The 21,972-nt window shown below is 45.9% G+C and overlaps 2 protein-coding genes across 2 annotated transcripts in view; both read right to left on the minus strand.

The window, feature by feature from the left end:
* CD302 (CD302 molecule) overlaps nucleotides 1-8,215 on the minus strand; it is a 41,750-nt gene extending 33,535 nt beyond the window's left edge. Inside the window, exon 1 of the mRNA XM_074967420.1 lies at nucleotides 8,021-8,215. Within this exon, the coding sequence (XP_074823521.1) occupies nucleotides 8,021-8,087 (67 nt within the window). The 5' untranslated portion in view covers nucleotides 8,088-8,215. The remainder of the gene's footprint in view (nucleotides 1-8,020) is intronic.
* Nucleotides 8,216-12,342: 4,127 nt separating this feature from the next.
* Nucleotides 12,343-21,972, minus strand: part of LY75 (lymphocyte antigen 75) — an 82,448-nt gene continuing 72,818 nt past the window's right edge. Inside the window, 1 exon segment of the mRNA XM_074967421.1 lies at nucleotides 12,343-13,159. Within this exon segment, the coding sequence (XP_074823522.1) occupies nucleotides 12,975-13,159 (185 nt within the window). The 3' untranslated portion in view covers nucleotides 12,343-12,974.

The following is a 21,972-nucleotide window of genomic DNA, read 5'->3' on the forward strand; positions in this document are numbered from 1 at the left end:
CCTGCACATTTCCCAGAGTCACTACCCTTGATAGCAGAACATCAGTAATTGCACTGGCTACTTGAATCACTGCAGTCCCCACAGTAGACTTGTCCACTCCAAATTGATTCCTGACTGACCGGTAGCAGTCAGGCATTGCAAGCTTCCACAGCGCTATCGCCACTCGCTTCTCAACTGTCAGGGCAGCTCTCATCTCGGTATTCCTGCGCTTCAAGGAGGGGGAAAGCAACTCACAGAGTTCCAGGAAAGTGGCCTTATGCATGCAAAAGTTTCGCAGCCACTGGGAATCATCCCATACCTGCAAGACTATGCGGTCCCACCAGTATATGCTTGTTTGCTGGGCCCAGAATCGGCGTTCCACTGTATCAACCAGCCCCACTGCTGCTATGATGTCCCAATTGCCACATCCCGTGCTTTCAGGAACGTCTGTGTCCATGTCCTCCTCACAATCGTCCTCGTGCTGCCGTCTCTTAGCCAGGTTCTGCACATACTGCAGTATAATGCGTGAGGTGTTTACAATGCTTGCAACAGCAGTGGTGAGCTGAGCGGGCTCCATGCTTGCCATGCTATGGCGTCTGCACGGGTAACCCAGGAAAAAAGGCATGAAATGATTGTCTGCAGTTGCTTTCACAGAGGAAGGGAGGGGAAACTGACAACATGTACCCAAAACCACCGTGACAATGTTTTTGCCCCCTCAGGCATTGGGAGCTTAACCCTGAATTCCAGCAGAGACTGCGGGAACTGTGGGATAGCTTCCCACAGTGCACCACTCCGTGAGTCGATGCTAGCCACGGTAGTGAGGACGCACTCAGCCGACTTAATGAGCTTCGTGGGGACATACACAATTGACTGTACAAAATCGATTTCTAAAAATCGACTTCTATAAAATCGACCTAATTTGGTAGTGTAGACATACCCTTAAAAACGCAAACCATCTCAGCAGTTTCTTTGACTTTTACACAGCCAGGAACAGAAACAATTCCTGTGCTTTGCACTGATCAAAACACCATATCTCAAAAAGAGGCATCTGATCAATCACAATATCTCAAAAAGATTCTCAGCTCTGGAGTGAATTCCTCACAGAACTGCTTGTTCTTCCCCTAAACCACAGAAACTCTAGATGGGGAAGTGAGTACATTTTTCTCTCCAAACTTGTCTTGGGACATTTTGCAAAACTTCCTACTAATACTAAAATCAGTTAAATTTTACTGGTGGTAGCAAAATTGAGAGTCCTAATGTATAGGGGCTGCCAGCTGCCACCAACATTTTAAGTACTGTGTCAATTAGACCTACAATCATTCTCTAGTTTAGGCCAAGCTCAGGTGTGTTTATAAGACAAATTAAAATTACATTTTCAGTTGGGCAAGTCTTTCATAGGCTTGCTAATGGCCAAGAGTTTTAAGGTGCATCTGTTTGCTTTGAAATACATGATCCATGCATATGTGGCATTTACACAGTTAATAAAATTAATACAATTTGAATTAATTCTAGTAGGAATTATGTGTATTACAGTAATTCCCAGAGGCCTCAGTCAGGATCAGGGCCACCTTGTGCTAGGACATGTACAAGCACATTAACAATATGCTTCCCATCCCTGATCAGATTAAAAATCTAAGATGACAAGTGACATACAGAAGGAAGAGGAAAATATTAGTTTCTAATATTATAATACACCTTTCATATACTTTTGTTTTAAATAAAAACACCTTATTATACCCATCTATACCTCACTCTATCTTTTCTTACAGGCTATGGGGCAGTAATGTATAACTGAGGTGATTTTTACTCACATTTAAAAAAAAATAAAAAGTATATATGAACTATATATTGTACAGGGAGGAAGCATGGTTAAGGCATAGGTGTACAGGGATCTGGGTTTTACTCAGTTCTGCCACAGACTTCCTCTGCAATTCCATTCGCACTTAGAATATTGGCAATTTGTTTTACAGTAACAGCTAGCAATGGGGATCAACCACTAGTGTGGATGTGACTCAAGCACACAAGTTTTCATGCAAGGTGATAAAAACATCCAAAACCTAGCTAATCAAACAGTTTAGCCCAGGTACACCTGCACCATTCCTGGCTATTGCAAAAATACAGGTACCAATTTTTCTAATATATATGCTTCCTTTATGCCTCAATTTCATAATCCATTAAAGAAGGATTGTGAGGTTAACCTCACTAATATCTGAAAAGTACTTGAGGATTCTCATATACACCTGACTTTTGAAAATATTTGATGGGTTATGAGTATCTATGTGCATTCCCCAGCAAGCAAACATGGGAGAGCAGACCTCTATTTTCACAAGAAATGTGAATACAAAAGGATTTCAATTATAAAAGAAGACCCCAACACTTTGCAGTAATTGTTTGTTTCATTTCTTATCACTAACACTCTATTTTTAACAGGAAGGAGCCTTAGAAAAAAATAACTGTTCTACTGGTGCTAAAAAGTAGATAACGCCAATAACCAGTGCTGTTTAGATTATAAATACTTTAGATGCTTCTCTGTATCACAAGTACATACCCAGGGGTGCTTTAGATACAGACTGTAGTACCATGTAACCACAGTAAAACCTCAATCAATACAAAATAAATGTATTGTAAATCAGTAAAAAAAAAAAAAATGTTAGTTTCCAGTTAGGACCTTCATGTGGTTGGTGGCCACTTCTGTTGATTAAATTATTTTTATAATAAAGAATAAAAGTGGATTAATCACATTTTACAAGTTCTGCAGCATTTGAAAGTCAATTCTTCCATTGGCAGAAATGTATATTTTCCTAATGCTTTGTCAAGTCCAGTTTTAAATGAACTGCCCCATTTCTCATGGGAGACTTCCCCATCCTTCTAGAGCTCATTATTGAAATTTCCCCCCCTAATATTTAGCTCACATTTCTCCTTGTTTAATTCCATCCCATTGCTTATAACTATACCCCTTTAAAGCCATATTAAATAACTTATCACCCTTCATTGGGTTTAGTTAGTAAGAGTTTCACATACTTATTAAGAACAGAAAGATTTTTATGGTTAGAAAAGACTAAAGTACTTCATATAATACTATTAAAAATAAAGCAGCACTGCAGAAATGGCAACAATGCAGCCACTTAAACTCACCTAAATCACAATCCATTTTTAAAATCTTGATACTTGTCTTTTGTTTATGTTCAGCCATAAAGCCATGGAATCACTCACAAGCCACAGAATTTATTTCACCCTTTCAATTTTTTAAAAATGTGTAGCATATGTCCAGGGCAATGAACAGATGGTACATTTAATTAAAAAAGAAAGAAATAGAACCACCACAAACTCTTAAGCCCTATATTTTGCATACGCAATTACATGTAGTTATTTTCGACAACAGAAAAGAGAAGCTAAAATACTGTCAAGGCAAAAAAAAATCAATAAATGAATGACAGTTACAACACAAATTTGCTGTAAATTGTGAAATATACCATACGTTCTTCAACACTCAGGCCCTACCTACACTTCAAAACCAACCATTTGTAACATGCTTGTAGTAGGCCAGTGGCTCTTAACCTTTCCAGACTACTGTACCCGTTTCAGGAGTCTGACTGGTCTTGCCTACCCTCCCAAGTTTCACCTCACTTAAAAACTACTTGCTTACAAAATCAGACATAAAAATACAAAAGTGTCACAGCACATTATTACTGAAAAATTGCTTACTTCCTTATTTTTACTATATAATTATAAAATAAATCTATTGGAATATAAATATTGTACTTACATTTCAGTGTATAGTATATAGAACAGTATAAACAAGTCATTGTCTGTAGGAAATTTTAATTTGTACTGACTTTGCTTGTGCTTTTTATGTAGCCTGTTGTAAAACTAGGCAAACATCTAGATGAGTTGATGTACCCCCTGGTAGACCTCTGTGTACCCCCAGGGGCACATGTACTCCTGGATGAGAACCACTGTTGTAGGCTAATGGTACTATGCTGACTGAGAGGGCATGGATGTGTCTGGACGGGAGGATGCATGTATCAAAAAGAGCAACTTCAGGCCAGAAAGGAGTGGGAAGGCACAGAATCTACATCCAGATGGTCCTGTGCTTCCAGAGACCAAATCCCTTTCCCTTTTGTGGTGGAAGGGTAAAAGAGAGAATTTCCATCCCACCCCACAGAACAATGTGGGAGAAAAGTCAGCAAGGGGAACTGCCTGGAATTATCATCCCCCCACAACTCTCCTCTCATGGGATTTTCTACAGACGGGGACAATCTTTCCCACAGCAAGAAGGCAAGCATGCATGAAGTGTACCCCCATTCCATGTATCAAGGGCAGCACAAAGTAGACAAGTAGCTATCCAAGAAGCTCTTGCACAGTACAGGTTTGTTTACACAAACAATTAGACTGCGGCCAGCTGGAGTGTGAATCTACCATACACTAATCTGCTGCAGTCTAACTGTCTGTATGGACCCTGCAGATGTGTCAATAGTTCATTAATGAACTTTGCACATAAACAAACAGACTGTGCGGTAAGCTAGTGAGGATCAGATTCACACCAGAGCTAGCCGCAGTCTAATTGTTTGTGTAGAGTCTGTAGACAAATCTATAGTGTGCAACTGCTTCTTGGATCCTGGCCCAAACTCTATGGTTTTGTCCAAGAGCCAGTTTGAGGTAGTGGATAAGGCAGTGGGCTGGGACTCAGGAAGCCTGTGTTATCTTCCTAGTTCTGCTACTGACCTGCTTTATGACTTTGGACAAGTCACTTCACCTCTCCACGCTTTAATTCTTTCCCCACCCCCTTTAATTATTTTGTCTATTTAGATTGCAAGCTCTTTGGGCAGACTCTCTCTTACGATGGGCTTGTACACACTACCACTTATGTCACTATAATTTACGTCACTCAGGGGTGTGAATAAGCCACTCTCCTGGGTGATGACATAAGTTACACCAACCTATGTGCTGGTGTGGACAGCACTATGTCTGTGGGAGAGATTCTCCTGACATCATAGCTACTGCCTCTCATGGAGGTGGTTTTATTATGCCCATGGGAGAGCTCTCTTGTCAGCACAGAGCATCTTCACGAGAAGCACTACAGCAGTGCAGCTGTAACACTTCTAGCGTAGACTAGCCCTATGTGTTTGAGCAGTGATAATGCAATGGGGCCCTGATCTCACTTCGGCTATGTCTACACTACAGACCATAGAGAAGCACGGCTGTACCGCTGCAGCTGCATCGCTGTAAGGTCTCCTGGGTAGCCAGGCCACTCTATGCCAATGGGAGAGAGCTTTCCCATCCGCATAATTAAACCACCCCCAAAGAGCAGCAGTAGCTATGCCATCAGGAGAGCATCTCCCGCCGACAGCGCTGTCCACGCCAGCGCGTCTGTCAGGGAAACTTATGTCGGTCAGAGGTGTGTTTTTTTCATACCCCTGACTGAGAAAAGTTTTACCAACAAAAGTGCTAGCGTAGACATAGCCTAAGAGCCTCTAGGCATTACTGTAAATACAAAGAAATAATGTCGCTCCTTTGGCAAGGGTAGCAGATTTTTGAGGCTTTGCAGTTCAGCTTCCCATCTGAAGCAGAAATCAGTTAAGCAGTCAGGTATTTTCTTACTGTAATTTATTTATTTACCAAATGTACACAAGTCTTGATTCCACACACAGGGGTTGTAAGAAACTGCACAGAGGCAACTCCCCATTACCCAGGCCCCAAGTAAGTCACCTCTACCCTGTTCCCAGAAGCAGCTCTTCTGCCTGTCTCTTTCCTTAACAAAGAGGATATGTCTACAAGGCACAGTTTAGGCTAAAAACCAGGTAAGGCCCCGGTTAACACACCTATCATCTACCAAAAAAAAAAAAAAAAAAGCCACTGGTCTGGGTTTGGAGATGCTTTAAACCTAGGCTAGCTTACCAGGCTGGCAGTGTGAATTAGAATCTGGGCTCTGCTTTAATTCATGCTGGAATCCACCTTGCGATGAGGATCCAGAGGGGAAAAAATCATTCAAGCGCTGATAGCCCTCCAATGCCTTCCCACAATTTCCCCTGAAGGACAGACAAGTTCTTCCCTAACTGACCGGAAAAGAATCCTAGAGCATTTCAACACAAAGAACCAGGCCCCCAGACACACGCGGGTGAGCGCAGAAACAGTGAAGACACAGTAACTAGGGTAGAGGTTTGCAGCGGGGAGGCTGATACCCAAGGCTATGCTAACCTGAATGCTCTGATCCAGGTGCTCAGTCACCCAGGTTAGCTATGCAGTGGAGAAATAGCCACTGTCACCTGAGTTTTACATCTGGGAAAACCCTAGTCCAAGGCTGTTGTGAGCTTGTGCACTTATCTTCCTACTATGTGTAGCTACTCTGCGACACACAGAAATTTCAGTACCTCAACTGACAGACAAAGAAGAGCTAGTCTCTGTATGCAGTTACTGCACAGTATCTTTTGCTCTTTCTGTGGAGAGTTTCATCCTGAATGGGGTCACGATGTATAAGCAAGCATGCAAGTCATTAGACACTTTTACCATAACAATTAAAACATTTTTTTTTAAAAAAATGAAAACATTTTTTTTTGTTTAAATTTAAACATTTCCCTACACAATTTGTAACCTAAACACGGCAGCATTATGCTGGTGCATTAACAAATAACACTGATCAGTTTATTAGTCACGTTAAGTGGAAAAGTAAGTAAATAGCATTATCTAGGAAAAATGCAGAAATGTTGAAAAATTCAAAAGGAGAAAACCTTCTTCATTTCTTTTGAAGTACTTTGAAAAATCAAAACCACTTAATCATATAACTTATGACTGTACAGCAATGCAATTCTTTCATAAATTGCAAGACTAACATGATTTTTTTCTAATGCCATAATGCTGATATATGTTGATTATGTGCACACACTTTCCTTACCAGAATTATGTAGGATCATAGTCTTATTATATAACTAGAAATAGAAAAGCTCTATTTAAAAGCCTACCCTGGGTAAGGGGAAAATATTGTTCCCAGGTATCAGGCATTTAACTGATAGGAGCACATCGCATGTGTCATTTTTCCTAGTTTAACTGGTTCTTTCCTTTGCTACTTTTCATTTCACAATTCTTGAAATACTTATGCACGTGCTTAACTTTACTTACTCAAACTGTCCAGTTGAAATAAAATTAATAGGTCTATTCACATGCTTAGAGTTGAACATATGCCTACATTTTTGCAGGACTGGGTCGTTAGTTTTGATAAAAAAGCATGAGAAGGCACTCACTCCAGACTATATTATGGTTTTTTTAATGCCCCATGTCTGAAGGGTTGCTTGCTTTGCACTGTTTCTCAATAGCTGTACATTAGCCAAATGGACTTTCCAGAAAATGAAACTTCTCAGCACACAACACAAAGCCTTCTCTTCCCTCCTGAGTAACAGGAAATGAATTTGCCTCTCATCTGATTTTATATGAGGAGCAAGACTAAAAACATAACGGGACTGTGGCCCTATCTAGATTTGGAAATAGGCTGTGTTTCAAAATGTTTGCTGGTTGTGGCTAACACTAGACTCCCTTAAAGGCTGACCACTACCGGCTATCAGGTTTTTTAACACAACCGGCCATGTCTGCTGCAGTGGGTGCAAAGTCCTGTTTGAAGTCGGGCTAGTTAACATGTTTTCGCTCACACGTTTAAAAACATAGCCTATTTTTCTAGCCCAGACAATATCTATTTTCATGGCAGGCCAAGAGCGCCAGACAGCAGCAACCCCCAGGGGCCTGCAATGCCCAACGCAGCGCCCCCGCAATGGGAAATATGCAACTGGCAGGGTGAACTCCTCCCCTCTGTGGACTTACAATGCACGGGGGTGGGGGGGGGAGACCTTCCCTCGAGCTGGGGGCCGCATCCACTCCGCGGGCCGCAAACCCAGCAGCGTAGGCTGCGCTTCCTCCCGCAGCGGGTGTCACGCCCCGCCCGCCCCGAGAGGGACAGCTGCTGGGCTCCAAGTCCGCAGGGGGTCCGGAGGCAGGCGCCCCGCGCCCCGAACGGAGGCTGGGGGCTGACAGGCGCGGGAGGGGAGCACCTTACCGGCTGCTCCGGAAGCGGTGGCGAGGAGACCCAGCAGGCAGAGCAGCGCGGGGAAAGGGGGCTCCATAGCCCCGGCTCACTCTAGTTCGCGCCGGCTCTCGGAGGGCTGCGGCTCCGACCCCTCCCGCCTGGGCTGCGCCTGCAGGGGGGAACAGCGCGCCGGCCGGACACCACCCACTGCGGGGGCAGGCCGAGGCCGGGGCCGGGGCCGGGGCCGGGCGTGCGGCCCCCGAAGCCTGCCAGCCCCTACAGGCTAGGCTGGGCTGGGCTAACGCGCCGCTCCCAACAGGGCTGGCTCCAGCGCGGGGCTCACGCTGCATCTGCTGGGCATGACAAGGGACAGCCGTCACGCCCAGCCCCAGGTGCCTGGGCTGTCCAGAGCCAGCTCTGCTTCCCTCCGCCTTCAGCAGGGTGGGGGAGCGAGCGTGCCCTCCCTTCCGAACGGTTCGTATTAGCCACCAGGTACAGCGCAGCGGACGTTGTAAGTTCACTAACAGGAGAAATCTCCCCTCACCTCACTAGTGTAAGACGTGCTCTGTCCTCCATCTCCCCCCTCGCTTTTAGATGGCTCCTCTAAACGCCTGACCTCGCCACTTCTGCACGCTCCTCTTCGCGTGGAAACTAGCTTGGAATAGGCTCTGAGTACAAAAGTTGAAAACTGAATTGAAATAAGGTTGAAATCTCAACAGTATTCGATTGTGCTGGTAACATGCCTGTGAACTGCAATGGAAAAGCCTGGCCTAGCTGTCTGTATTTCTCAAGTGTCTCTATTCCGTGGTGGGGGTTACGTTTGAGTTATATTGTTTACATTTTATTTCCAACAGGAGAGAAACAGGCAACCCAGGCATGGGGAGGGAAACAATAGTAGCCACTGGAGTCAGTAGGCTACTGGCCTCTGCCATTTGACAGACACAGAAACTTTGGTAGCCTTGACCCATGTCATGTGACTGAAGCTGGATAACAAAGATCAATCTTTTACACACACTCCTCTGTCACACCTTTTATTACACATGATACTGTGCAAACACAGAGGATGTAGCCCATCCCCAAGGAATTTAAACTACAATTGACACTAAGAAGAACATAGATGCATATATTTTGAGGCCCATGACAACTCCCAGTTTGAGTTGAAGTACATAGTTTTTTAAAAAGCCCATTTTCTCATGCTTGTTCTTGTCCTTTAGCATTTTAGAATAAGTTAACATTTATAATATACCCAGTAAACTTCACCCACAAATACTATTACATTAAGATAAAATAACCCCTATCTTAATTCTTGAGCACCAATGAAGAAGGTCTGCCCTGCATTTAATCAGGCTCCACCATTGTAGGACCTTTTGTCTCCTTTGCTAACAAAAAATCAAATTCTGCAGTCCTTTCTTGAGTAAAAGCTCAAGAAAGGACTGCAGAATTCCTACTGGAGTCAATGGGAGATTTATATCAGTACAAACAGCAGAATTTGGCCCAAAAAGATTTAAGAGGTCCCTTTAGGTAGGAGAGAATTCATAGTAAATCTTAAAAAGACAAGATGGTATGTAAATTTTATAACTGATGTGTCTCATTATACATCAGACAAAGTATCTTGAGGCTGGAAGATAAGATGACTACACCTGATGGGTACTTCCCCTATTTTCAGGGGAATTCCCTTGCGGGCTGTTACTGCAACTTCAGAGGTTCATTAAATGGACACCAGTGAATCAGACCTTAGCACGTATTAAATGCTTAAATTGGCCAGATTTCTCTTTAAGTATTGCCAGCTCCGTGCAGCAGAAGCCTGGTAGTCATTAGGAGTCTTCTTGTATTCCACAGTAACATGTTTTTCTCATTATAAAAGAATTCAACAGCACCAATTTTTATCAGTCACAAAGTTTCTACTCAACCTCCTTATCATATTAGTTATTACTCTTTGGTAGAAACACCATTGTGCTAGGTGCTGTACAAACATTCAGCTCTGTTAATTTTTCCCACACAAGCAAAAAAATTAGGCTGACTTTATAAATTTTATTCTTTCAAGAGTGAAGAAGAGCATGTTCGTATATTATCCTCACTGTACACTTCAATCCAGAAAATGGGTTGTTCATTTATGCTAAGACAGTTGTGCTCAATGAAATAAAAGCTACCCAAGATTCCATTTATTGGTATATTGCAAAAAACATTGGAAGTGTGCCTTACAAAATTATTTACATAATTCACAACAATACAGAATTGAAACACTTTATAAAAACACTGTATCCTTTTATTGTATATTCATGTGTGTCTTGAAATCATAATTTAGTTATCTTGGTAATAACATTAAAAATACACTTTCTGTCTGTAAATTCACATCCAGGCAAGCCCATAAGTGCAAACAGTCATAAAACTAGCAAGGCTGAACACACATGTATCTAATTTATATTTGTACAAAAATACCCTGATCTGTACTTTTGTTAGAAAAGGACACTGAACCATATACAACTTTATTTAATACAGTACAAACTTCTCTAAATCCACTAATTTAGACCCCATCCAGCAAAACATTTAAGCATTTATGTTAACTTAAAATTACGCACGTTTAAGTGCTTTGTTGGATCATGGCCATGCTGCCTATCGCTTTATTGATAATATTTTATTTTATCACATTAGTTGGAAATTTTTGTCATTAAATACACAGTAGAAACAAGAACTGTGTCCTCATGTGTTTGTACAACACTTACCATAGTAAGACCCCACTCTGCTTGGTGCTACTGTAATATACATGTTTCATAACTATAATAAAATAGAGGATCACAAGAACCAGACTATTGTAAAAGCAATATGTGAAGCACAGCAACAAGGTTAAATGCCACACGTTTTACCTAAAATTTACTCCAAGGTATTGCAGCCAATTTCAAAAGTTTTTTGCATAAATTGCTATAAGGCCAATTTCTTTCTTACTCTCTTTTCTTAGTTATGGCCAATTAGAGAACTAATACAGAACTATTTTCTGGAGCGTGCTTGTCTGGTACCTATTCTTGTATATGGGTACTAAAACCATCTACAAGAATCTTGCTAGAGAGATACTGTACTTCTAAATATCATTTTAAAAGATTGCATATCAGAACAGTGCAAACAAGCACAAAGGAAAGTGTTGCGTCAGCAACAAAAATAAGCTCATAAATAGGCTCTCTGGCCTGCCACTCTTAACAGTGTATCTTAAAAAAATCAGTAGTATTCTCAGCGTATTTGGCCAAATGTATTACTGATGTAATAACACTGATGTCAATGGAATTACACCAGGGATTAATTTGGTCTTTTGTATACAGTATTCGTTTTATTTGTTTTTTCTTTTTTTACTTAAATAGCATTCACTCCTTCAAAACGGTAAACAGGTCTGATCTTAAAAGGACAATGTGCATTAAGAAACATTTTTCTTACAATTATTATTCCACTTTCACACAGTGACTTACTGTAATGGTTTAATCAAGAACTATATATTTTAAAAAACCCTTCACTCTAGTAGCCTTTTTGGAGTATATAGGAAAGGCAACTGACACAGCACATAAAAATCAAGTTTAACTCATATGTAATAGATCAAGAATTTGTAGCATGTATGCACACAACTGGAGTTGAACTGGAGTGGAACACAACAGAGTGCAACAGACTAGGAAATGAACTGTGAGTCTTTCCCATGTGTTAGTGCAGGACATCATCATTCAGATCTAATTCTATACCAACTTTAAAAACATAGGATGGATTTTGGCAGATTTAAAGGTTATTCTCTAACTACTAGTTTAAGACTAGTCTTCCTTTACTATTCCCTCCCCATTCCCACAAATTGATTTTCAACATGCCTACTATGGAGTACTTGCATCACCCACAAATCAGAGCCTATGAAAAGAAGACTGAAAATTCTTGCTTAAAAGGGACAGTCTCCTTACAGTGAAAAGTACACCATTCATTGAACTGTTTTTAGAAGATCACAGAGTATTTACATAAGGTTTGAATTTTGCTCATGTTTGTATTTAGCCCTTAATCCCAGTTGTGTGGACACCAGTAGCATATTCGGAGGTCATGGCTATTCATGTATGAGCCTGCAATAGGCTCAGACTTAAGTGTTACCTGATTCTTTAATAGGGATATTTCCTTATTGATAGAATCCCATAGTGAAAGAGCATACTCTACGTCATGATTCTAGCTCTGAAGGACACCTGAACAATCGTTCAATATGATAGGGAAGAGTGATGATGGCCTTTTGGTGGCCTCTGAGAAAAAAAAAATCAATGTTCAGATATATAATTTTTTTTCTCTCTTGCACTCAATGGACCATAATGAGCATACCAAATGTTAAGATTCTACCTCAGTAGGAACAGAAATTGTCAGTGGTTACAAGCCTCTCTGTATTATATCACAGTTGATACTTAATGACTTATTACAAAAGTGGCTATTCCAAATATCATTTATCTGGTATTTATCATCATATTTTGTGCTAGTTGTTGCAGGGTGACCCAATGCTGGAAACAGGGAATGTACTGTACTTCAAAATGTATGTCTTTTGACACCAACGGTTTAAATCAGTAATTGTCTGAAAAAGGTAGATATTTAATTTAAAGTTTGTTTGGTTTGCAGTTTAAATGTCTATTCCTCACCCGTAACCCCCCCAAAACACCTTTTTCTTTCTTTCTTTTTTTTTTTTCTGGTAAAAAGAAAAGATAATGTTGGTAAAGATTTTAGAGGCAGTATCCAGAGTTAATATGGAATCACAGAGCTATAGAGGCTCAGGGAACTTCTACCTTGTGCAAGATTTACAGGTAAGGCCAAATTCAGTTAACTCCCACTGCCTTAAAATTGCACACATGTATTAGAGGGCATAATTTAGCCACGAGTTGATAATCATCTTACTCATTTTTCAGAAGGAACTAATAAAGTGTCAAGTAGCCCATTCCCCATAGTTTCACACAGTGGAATTTGTAATAAAACCATTAGTAAGAACAGTTTGTCAGTAACCATCTTTGGTAAACATACTATCAGTCTCATCTTCATTCATCCCTCGTTCATAGCGTACTGCAAAGAAGCCACCCCACTGAAGCCGTTTCTTTTTGTAGAGATACCAAATTAATCCAGCAACCAAGACTAGGATAATTAACAGAGCAAATGCTATAGCCACTCCAGTGTGATTAGTGCCTGTAAAAGAGAAATGAAAATAGTTAATCAGTGTTTTTGACTGAAAAATATTTGTTATACAGCAAAGTTCTATACTAGTATGTATAAATTTATTATAAAGTCATTTTATTGAAGTTCAGGAACTCTATTTTAAGTCTTACAGACACACACTAATATTTTCCACACCATCAATTCAAAAGCTAGTTTCTTATAAGTGCCAAATATTATAGCTGAGCACAAGCTCCACTATAATTAAGGTTAAGAAGCCCTTTCTGTTTAAAGCTGGACTATTCTAATTGTGCTACAATCCATCTGGTTACTTGGATTGCCTTGAAATTTGGTTTGCCTCCTGGAGATTCAGAATAGGGTCAGTGATCTAAATTTGGGGCCATTTGCCACAGTGTCCTGGGATACAGCACCCCAGAAAAAACAAAAAACAAGCAGCTTTTCTTAAATTAAAGGTGACTATTCTGGCAATGCTTTTTTGCATATACTTGGGAAGTGATTGTTGAATTTCACAAGTGTGGTAGTCTATCAGGAGGGTATGTTAAGTGTTTGAGTGCAGGGCAAGTGCAGATAGCTCCTTTCCTTTACAGTGAAAAGACAGAGCGAGTATGTGTAGTAGGAGTGTTTTGGGGGCACTGCTCAAAGAGGCCAGAGTTAAGGTTACATGGGGGTGTACCTTAGCTCTGTGTTTCCTGGTTTTCTGAAGTCTGAACTTGACATTCTGGAAGGGCGCAAGATATTGCTGGACAATATTAACTCTGTATTAACAAAGTGTTGTGCCATTTAATATAGTAGCTAATTTTGAATCACTTTGCTGACATTTCTTAATCTACTGAGAAATTATTTACATTTCAGTCAATGTGGAATTGCACTCAATATAACTGAGTGTACTTTGGGTCCTCTGACATGAACATTTTTTGAAAAACAGAAGTAGCAAATTTTGAAGTGGAGACACACTTTAAAGGTCTAACTACTGAAAACATTTCCACTGAAGCATAAAAACCTATAGTCTTTAACGTTGGTTTTCGTCACTGTTTAAATGTACTTTGTGCCTCAGTGCATACTTAATTCCAAAGTCCCTGAGCTTCCTAGAAGCAGGAGGAAACCCATTTCTGAGGCAGGGTCAGAGAAGATCTTGTAGCTCTCTTCCTTAACAACATGAACGGGGAACATTAGCTTCCCATTGTTCCTCCCTCTCAACTTCCATGGAGGTATAGGCAAAAATCTGAAAGATCCCACTGCTTCCAAGGACCCTTTCTGACCCAAGTAACTGATTTCTATCCTGGAAGGAGTGAAATGTGAAGTAGCAGTATGGGAACTGGATCCTTTCCTCAGCCATCAGGCAGGTAAAGTTATACCAGCAAACCTTTAAGAGTAAACAAGACCGTAGTCTAGTGTAGCTTGTCTGCGTGCAAGAATGGATAAACTTGAACATGGGACTTCTTACTCATAGCAAGAATTACTTTAGCTCCTCAATGGAAAAAGCATAGTGCCACATCCTATACAGAAATAGCTAGCAAAGATGGGTATCTTAGTAAGGGGGAAACTTGCTGCTATGAAGGAAACTTACAGAGATTATTCTATGACATGGACACGCATTCTAGATTTTGCTGAAATCTACGCAGCTGTCATGGTAACACTGCATACACAAATGAAGCCATTAAGATGCTAGTGCTCCAAACTGATCTCTCAGTGATCAGGTCGTGGCACCCTCAACTTTTCTGTGGCATGCCACATACATGCAGCTGCTGCCCACAGGACCAGCCACAGTACTAAAACCATGAATTCCTGCCTCCCCATGTGAGGTCCACTGGTGGGGCAGGAAAGAAGACAAACACTGGTATTCTGTAGCCCCCCATATTTATTTCTGTTGTAGCTATTAATAAACTTTGGAAAACACACTTCTGTCCTACAGCAGACTAGATATTAGGGAATGTAGACTGATGGTATACACTTGGTACATGCCAGCAGAAGAATTCTGGAACTAGCAAATTTTGGAATTTTGCAACTAGGAAAAGACTCAAAAACTAACAGCAAATTTTTTTTTAAATACATCAGAAGCAGGAAGCTTGCCAAGCAATCAGTGGGGCCATTGGATGATCAAGGTTCAAAGGAGCATTCAAGGAAGATAAGGCCATTGCGAAGAAGCTAAATGAATTCTTTGCATCTCTCTTCAGCGCAGAGAAATGTGAGGGAGATTCCCACACCCGAGCCATTCTTTTTGGTGACAAATCTGAGCAACTGTCCCAGACTGAGGTGTCAGAGGAGATTTTAGAACTGACTGGTAAATTAAACAGTAATAAGTCACCAGGACCAGATGGTATTCACCCAAGAGTTCTGAAGGAACTCAAATATGAAATTACAGAACTATTAAGTGTGGTATGTAACCTATCACTTAACTCAGCTTCTTTACCAGATGACTGGAGGATAGCTAATGTGACACCAATTTTAAAAAAAGGCTCCAAAGGCAATCCTGGCAATTACAGGTCAGTAAACCTAACTTCAGTACCAGAAAAAAAAACAAACGGTTACTCACCTTTGTAACTGTTGTTCTTCAAGATGTGTTGCTCATATCCATTCCAATTTAGGTGTGTGCGCGCTGCGTGCACGGTCGTCGGAGAATTTTTACCCTTGCAACACCCGATGGGTCAGCAGTGGAGCCCCCTGGAGTGGCGCCTTCATGGTGCTCAATATATACCCCAGCTGACCCAGCGCCCCCTCAGTTCCTTCTTGCCGGCTACTCCAAAAGAGGGGAAGGGGGGTGGGTTTGGAATGGATATGAGCCACACATCTCAAAGAACAACAGTTACAAAGGTGAGTAACCGGTTTTTCTTCTTCAAGTGCTTGCTCATATCGATTCCAATTTAGGTGAGTCCCAAGCCTTACCTAGGCAGTGGTGTCGGAGTGAATCAACATGGATTGTAGGACCATTCTACCAAACGCCGTGTCGTCTCTGGCGTGCTGGACGATGGCATAGTGTGAAGCGAAAGTGTGTACCGAGGACCAAGTTGCGGCTCTGCAGATCTCCTGGATCGGCACCTGGCCAGAAAAGCCGCCGATGAGGCCTGGGCCCTTGTGGAGTAAGCAGTGAGGGGCGAGGTTGATACACTGGCAAGATCATAGCAAGTTCGGATACACGACGTGATCCACAAGGAGATCCGCTGAGATGAAACCAGGAGACCTTTCATCCAGTCCACCACCGTGACAAAGAGCTGGGTCGTCTTCCTGAACGGTTTCGTATGCTCAACGTAGAAGGCGAGGGCCCTACGGACATTGAGGGAGTGCACCCGCTGTTCCTGGCAACTGGCATGTGGTTTTGGATACAAAACCAGAAGAAATATGTCCTGGCTGATATGGAAGGCTGATACAACCTTCGGAAGAAAGGCCGGATGAGGCCAAAGCTGCACTTTATCTTTATGAAAGATATAGTAGGGTGGTTCGGAGGTAAGGGCTCTGAGCTCAGAGACTCGCCGCGCCGACATGATAGCAACAAGGAAAGCTGTTTTCCAGGAGAGGTAGAGGAGGGAGCAGGTGGCCAGCGACTCGAACGAGGGCCCCATGAGTCTGGAGAGAACCAGGTTAAGGTCCCATGTCGGGACTAGGTGTCGAACTTGTGGGTAGAGATGGTCCAGGCCCTTAAGGAACCTGCCAGCCATGGGATTGGCGAAGACAGAGCAGCCATTCACACCCGGGTGAAAAGCCGAGATCGCTGCAGGGTGAACTCTGACAGAGGATGCCACCAGGCCCTGCTGTTTTAGGCCCAGCAGGTATTCCAAAATGAGAGGCACGGATGCCTGGAGAGGGGGTGTGTTGGGCTGAGTGCACCAGCATGAGAACCGCTTCCACTTCGCCGTATATGTGGCCCTAGTGGAGGGCTTCCTGCTACCCATCAGTACTTGTTGCACAGATTCTGAACAGCGAAGTTCTGCAGGGTTCAGCCACGCAGCATCCATGTCGTAAGGTGGAAAGATCGTAGGTCGGGATGGCAGAGGCAACCATGATCCTGAGTAATCAGGTCTGGAAGAAGAGGCAGAGGGACTGGAGCACCCACAGAGAGTTCCAGGAGCGTGGTGTACCAGTGCTGTCTGGGCCACAGCGGAGCTACCAGAATCACTCGCACCCTGTCCCTGCGTACTTTGAGCAAAAACCCTGTGCACCAGGGGAAACGGGGGAAAGGGGTAAAATAGACGACTCATCCAGGGGAGCAGGAAAGCATCTCTGAGAGCACCCGGGGGAGCGGCCCTGGAGGGAGCAGAAAGCTAGACATTTCTGATTGCTGCGGGAGGCGAAGAGGTCGACCTGGGGAAACCCCCACTTTCGGAAGATGGGATAGATGACATCTGGTTGAAGGGACCACTCATGTGAGCGGAAGGATCTGCTCAGGTGGTCCGCCAGCATGTTCTGGACCCCGGGTAGAAAGGAAGCCACCAGGTGATGGAGTGGTCTATACAGAATTCCCACAGTCGAACGGCCTCCTGACAGAGCGGGGAGAAGCGGGCCCCCCCCCCCCCGTTTGTTGATGTAGAACATGGCCGTGGTGTTGTCTGTGAGGACCGCCACACAAGAACTCTGCAGCCGCTCCCGGAAGGCTTGACAGGCAAGGCGTACCGCCATCAGCTCCCATATGTTGATATGAAGAGAGAGCGTGGACGGGGGCCATAGGCCCTGCGTCTGAATGTTCCCAAGGTGGGCACCCCAACCCAGGGATGACTCTTCCATGATGAGGGACAAGGAGGGCTGCGGGCTGTGAAAAGGGACTCCTTCGAATACCACCCGGGGATCTATCTACCATCGGAGGGAAGCCAGGACCCACTCCGGGATGGTGACCACCAAGTTCAGGCTGTCTCGACCTGGGCGATAGACTGATGCCAGCCAGGCTTGTAACGGGCAGAGTCGAAGTCTGGCATGCCTCCTCACGTATGTGCAGGAAGCCATGTGGCCGAGAAGACTCAAGCAACTTCTTGCTGACGAGGTTGGGAAGCTCTGAAGGCTCCGGATGAGGGCCACTGTAGCCTGGAAACGAGCATCCTGCAGGAGGGCTCATGCCTGCACGGAGTCCAGAACCGCCCCAATGAATGCTATTCTCTGGGTCGGTTCTAGTGTCAACTTTGCCACGTTGAGAAGGAGGCCTAACCGACTAAATGTGTCCGTGACCAAGTGAAGGTGGAACTGCACCTGATCTCTGGTGCGCCCCCGGATAAGCCAGTTGTTGATGTAAGGGTATACCTGCAGCCGCCATTGATGAAGGAAGGCCGCCACGACTGCCATACATTTGGTGAACACTTGGGGGGCCGTGGAAAGACCGTGGAGAAGGAAAGGGCCGCGAACTGATAGTGTTCACAGTTGACCACAAAGCGGAGGAAGTGTCTGTGCACCGGATGAATCGCTATGTGAAAATACGCGTCCTTCATGTCTAGGGCAGCGTACCAGTCTCCAGGATCCAGGATCCAGGAAAGGTATAATGGTGCCCAAGGAGACCATGCGGAACTTCAACTTTACCATGAACTTGTTGAGTCTGTGCAGGTCCAGAATGGGCCGAAGCCCGCCTTTTGCCTTGGGGATTAGGAAATATCGGGAGTAAAACCCCCTGTCCCTTAGCTACCTTGGAACCTCCTCGATCGCCCCCATGGCGAGGAGCGTCTGAACCTCCTGAATAAGGAGTTTCTCATGAAACGAGTCCATGATGGGGAAGGAGGACGGGAGGGTGGGGAGGAAGAAAACTGGAGAGCGCATCCCACTTCCACCGTGCGGAGGACCCAGCGGTCCATAGTTATGTGGGACCAGGCATGGTGGAAGCGGGATAAACAATTCAAGAAGGGTGGGGTAGGATCCTGAATGAGGTCTGGTACATTGTCCTCGAGCATCCCTTCAAAAGGACTGTTTTGAGCCTGACGAAGGCTTGGATGGACCCTGGCCTTGCCCAGACTGGGGATTGGAGGGCTTCCTCCTGCCATTATGCCCCCGTCTCCTATAAAAATCCTGTCTCGGTCGAGGGGGAGGATAGGAGCGTTGTTGTGGCTGCTGGGGTTTGAAGGGTTTCTGCTGGGTAGCTGGTGTGTGCATGCCCAGGGACTTCATTATCACCCTTGAGTCTTTAAGGCTTTGTAGCCTGGAATTGGTCTTGTCCGAGAACAGGCCTTCTCCATCGAAGAGGAGGTCCTGCAGTGTTTGCTAAAGCTCCGGTGGCAAGTTGGAGGCTTGCAGCCAGGAGATATGCCTCATCGCTATCCCCAAGGACAAAGTACGTGCAGCAGAATCCGCAGTGTCCAGCAAGGCCCGCAACGAGGTCCGTGCCACTGTTTTGCCCCCATCAACCAGGGCCCCAAACTCCTCTCTGGACTCAGGAGGTACTAAACTCCTTAAATTTCAGCATGGAGTAGCGGCTCAGGAGCACCTGCTGATTAGCGATCCTGAGCTGAAGACCCCCCAAGGAATAAACTTTGCGCCCAAACAGATCAAGGAGCTTGGTGTCCTTTGATTTGGGAGCTGGGGCCTGCTAGCCATGCCGTTCATTCTCGTTCACCAATGCTACCACTAGCGAACAAGGCTGTGGATGGGTGAACAAATAATCATACCCCTTTGAGCGGACAAAGTATTTGCGTTCCACTCCCTTAGCAGTCAGTGGGATGGATGCAGGGGTTTGCCAGATTGTTCTCGTGGTGGACTGGATAGTCTGAATAAAGGGAACGGCTACCCTTGACGGAGCTTCCACTGACGGAATATCCACCACCGGGTCCTCCACCTCTACCACCTCTTCCACTTGCAAGTTCATATTGTGGGCCACCCTGCACAGGAGGTCCTGGTGGGCACAGAGGTCTATGGGAGGGGGGCCCAAGACTATAGTGCCTGCCACCGCCTCGTCGGGTGAGGAGGAGGAGGACGCCACAGCAGGGAGAGGGTCATCTAAGGCCTCTTGCGTAACTGAGCCCAGCTGTCCCGACCTCAGGGCCTGGAGCAGGAACCAGTGTTCGAGGAGGTCCTGTAGTGGGAAGAGGAGCCACTATGGTCTCCATGCCTCCCGGGGCGGGGCGAGGGGCGGCAGCCTCTGGCACTTGTGGCTCGGATGGGGCTGAGTGAGAAGCCCCAGACGGAGCACCCTGGGCCTGGTGGTATGCCCAGGATGTTCAGAATGGCCACTGGGTGGGCCCCTGAGCGGGACCCTGCTCCTGCGCCTGCCAATGCCCAGCCCCCGACTCAAGGTGGCTATGGTCCACGTGGTGGCGGTCCGAGAAGGGCGACCCAGCTTCCGAACCCGAAGAATGGGAAACGGAACAGGGAGGCCACAGTGGTGCCGAGCGGATCTGCACTGGGTCACGCTGACGGAGCGATGGTGAACAATGCCGTGACGCTGGGGAGCGGTGCCGGGACCTGGAACAGTGCCTGGATCTGGACCTGGGTCCAGACCAGGGGCAGGCAAACATTTTGGCCTGGGGGCTGCATTGGCTTTCAAAAATTGTATGGTGGGCTGGTTAGAGGAGGGGACGTGGCCCGTCCCCTACCCCCTATCTGCCCCCCCCCGCTTATCGCCCCTGACAGCCCGCCCCGGGACTCATGCCCCATCCAACCCTTCCTGTTCCCTGACGGCCTCCCCCCGGGACCTCTGCCCCATCCAACCACCCCTTCTCTCTGTCCCCTGACCACCCTGGTACCCCTGCCCCTGACTGCCCCCCCGCCGCCCCATCCAACGCCCCCTTTCCTTCCTTACTGCCCCCCTGGAACCCCTGCACCCATTCAACCCCCCTTCTCCCTGTCTCCTGACTTCCCCCAGAACCCCTACCCCGACTGCCCCATCCAGTGCCCCCCTTCTTCCTGACTGCCCCCCAGGACCCCTGCCCCCATTCAACCTCCCTGTTCCCTGCCCTCTGACTGCCCTGACCCCTATCCACCCCATGACCACCCCCCCGAACTCCCCTGCCCTCTATCCAACCTGCCCTGCTCCCTGCCCCTTACCGCGCAGCACAGAGCACCGGGTCAGGCCGCGGCTCTGCATCTGCGCTGCCCCAGGAGCTCGCAGTCTCACTGCACCGCCCGGAGCATTGCACCGGTGGTTCAGTGAGCTGAGGCTGCAGGGCAGGGGGAACAGTGGGGGAGGAGCCGGGGGGCAAGCCTGGGACAAGGACTCAGGGGCCGGGCAGGAGGGTCCCGCAGGCCGGATGTGGCCCGCGGGCTGTAGTTTGCCCACCTCTGGTCTAGACAGTGAGCAGTGTCGAGAGCGGAGTTGGGTCCTGGATCTGCTCCTCGATGGTGACTGCAGAGCAGCGCCACGACCGGGACCAGTGCCGGGAGTCGGAGTGGTACCGTATGACCAGCATCGCAAGTACGAGCAGTGCCGCGACTGCGAGCGATGCTGGGACTGCGAACGGCGTCAGGAGTGCGAGCGGCGTCAAGAGCAGGAATAGTGCCGAGAACGAGACCCGTGCCGTGGCTCGACTGACGGTGCCGACAGGTAGATCAGGGCCAGCTTTCCTCGGGACAGTGCTGCACGTGCAGGTTCCAGGGCCTTGCCATGAGGCTGAGGGGATGCCGATACCATCATGGCAATAACGTCCCTCGCAGCCGCAAAGGTATCCGGAGTGGACGGCAACTGGACCTCGACCACACTGTGTACTGGGAAGTCCAGGGGCACCGGACTCAACGGCTCTCCTCTCGGGACCGGAATCAACAGTGCCGAGGCCATAGACCGTGCCCCTAGGTGCTCGCCTGCGGGACACGCCTCCAGAGGCGATTCCAAGGGGGCTGGTCTCTGTGGAGGTGGGCCAGCCTTTTCCGGCTTCCGGTGCCGCTTCTGGGCAGGAGAGTGGGAGCGGTGCTGGGCCAATGATGTCGGC

The sequence above is a fragment of the Natator depressus genome, chromosome 11 (genome assembly GCF_965152275.1).
Source record: "Natator depressus isolate rNatDep1 chromosome 11, rNatDep2.hap1, whole genome shotgun sequence".
NCBI lineage: Eukaryota > Metazoa > Chordata > Testudines > Cheloniidae > Natator > Natator depressus.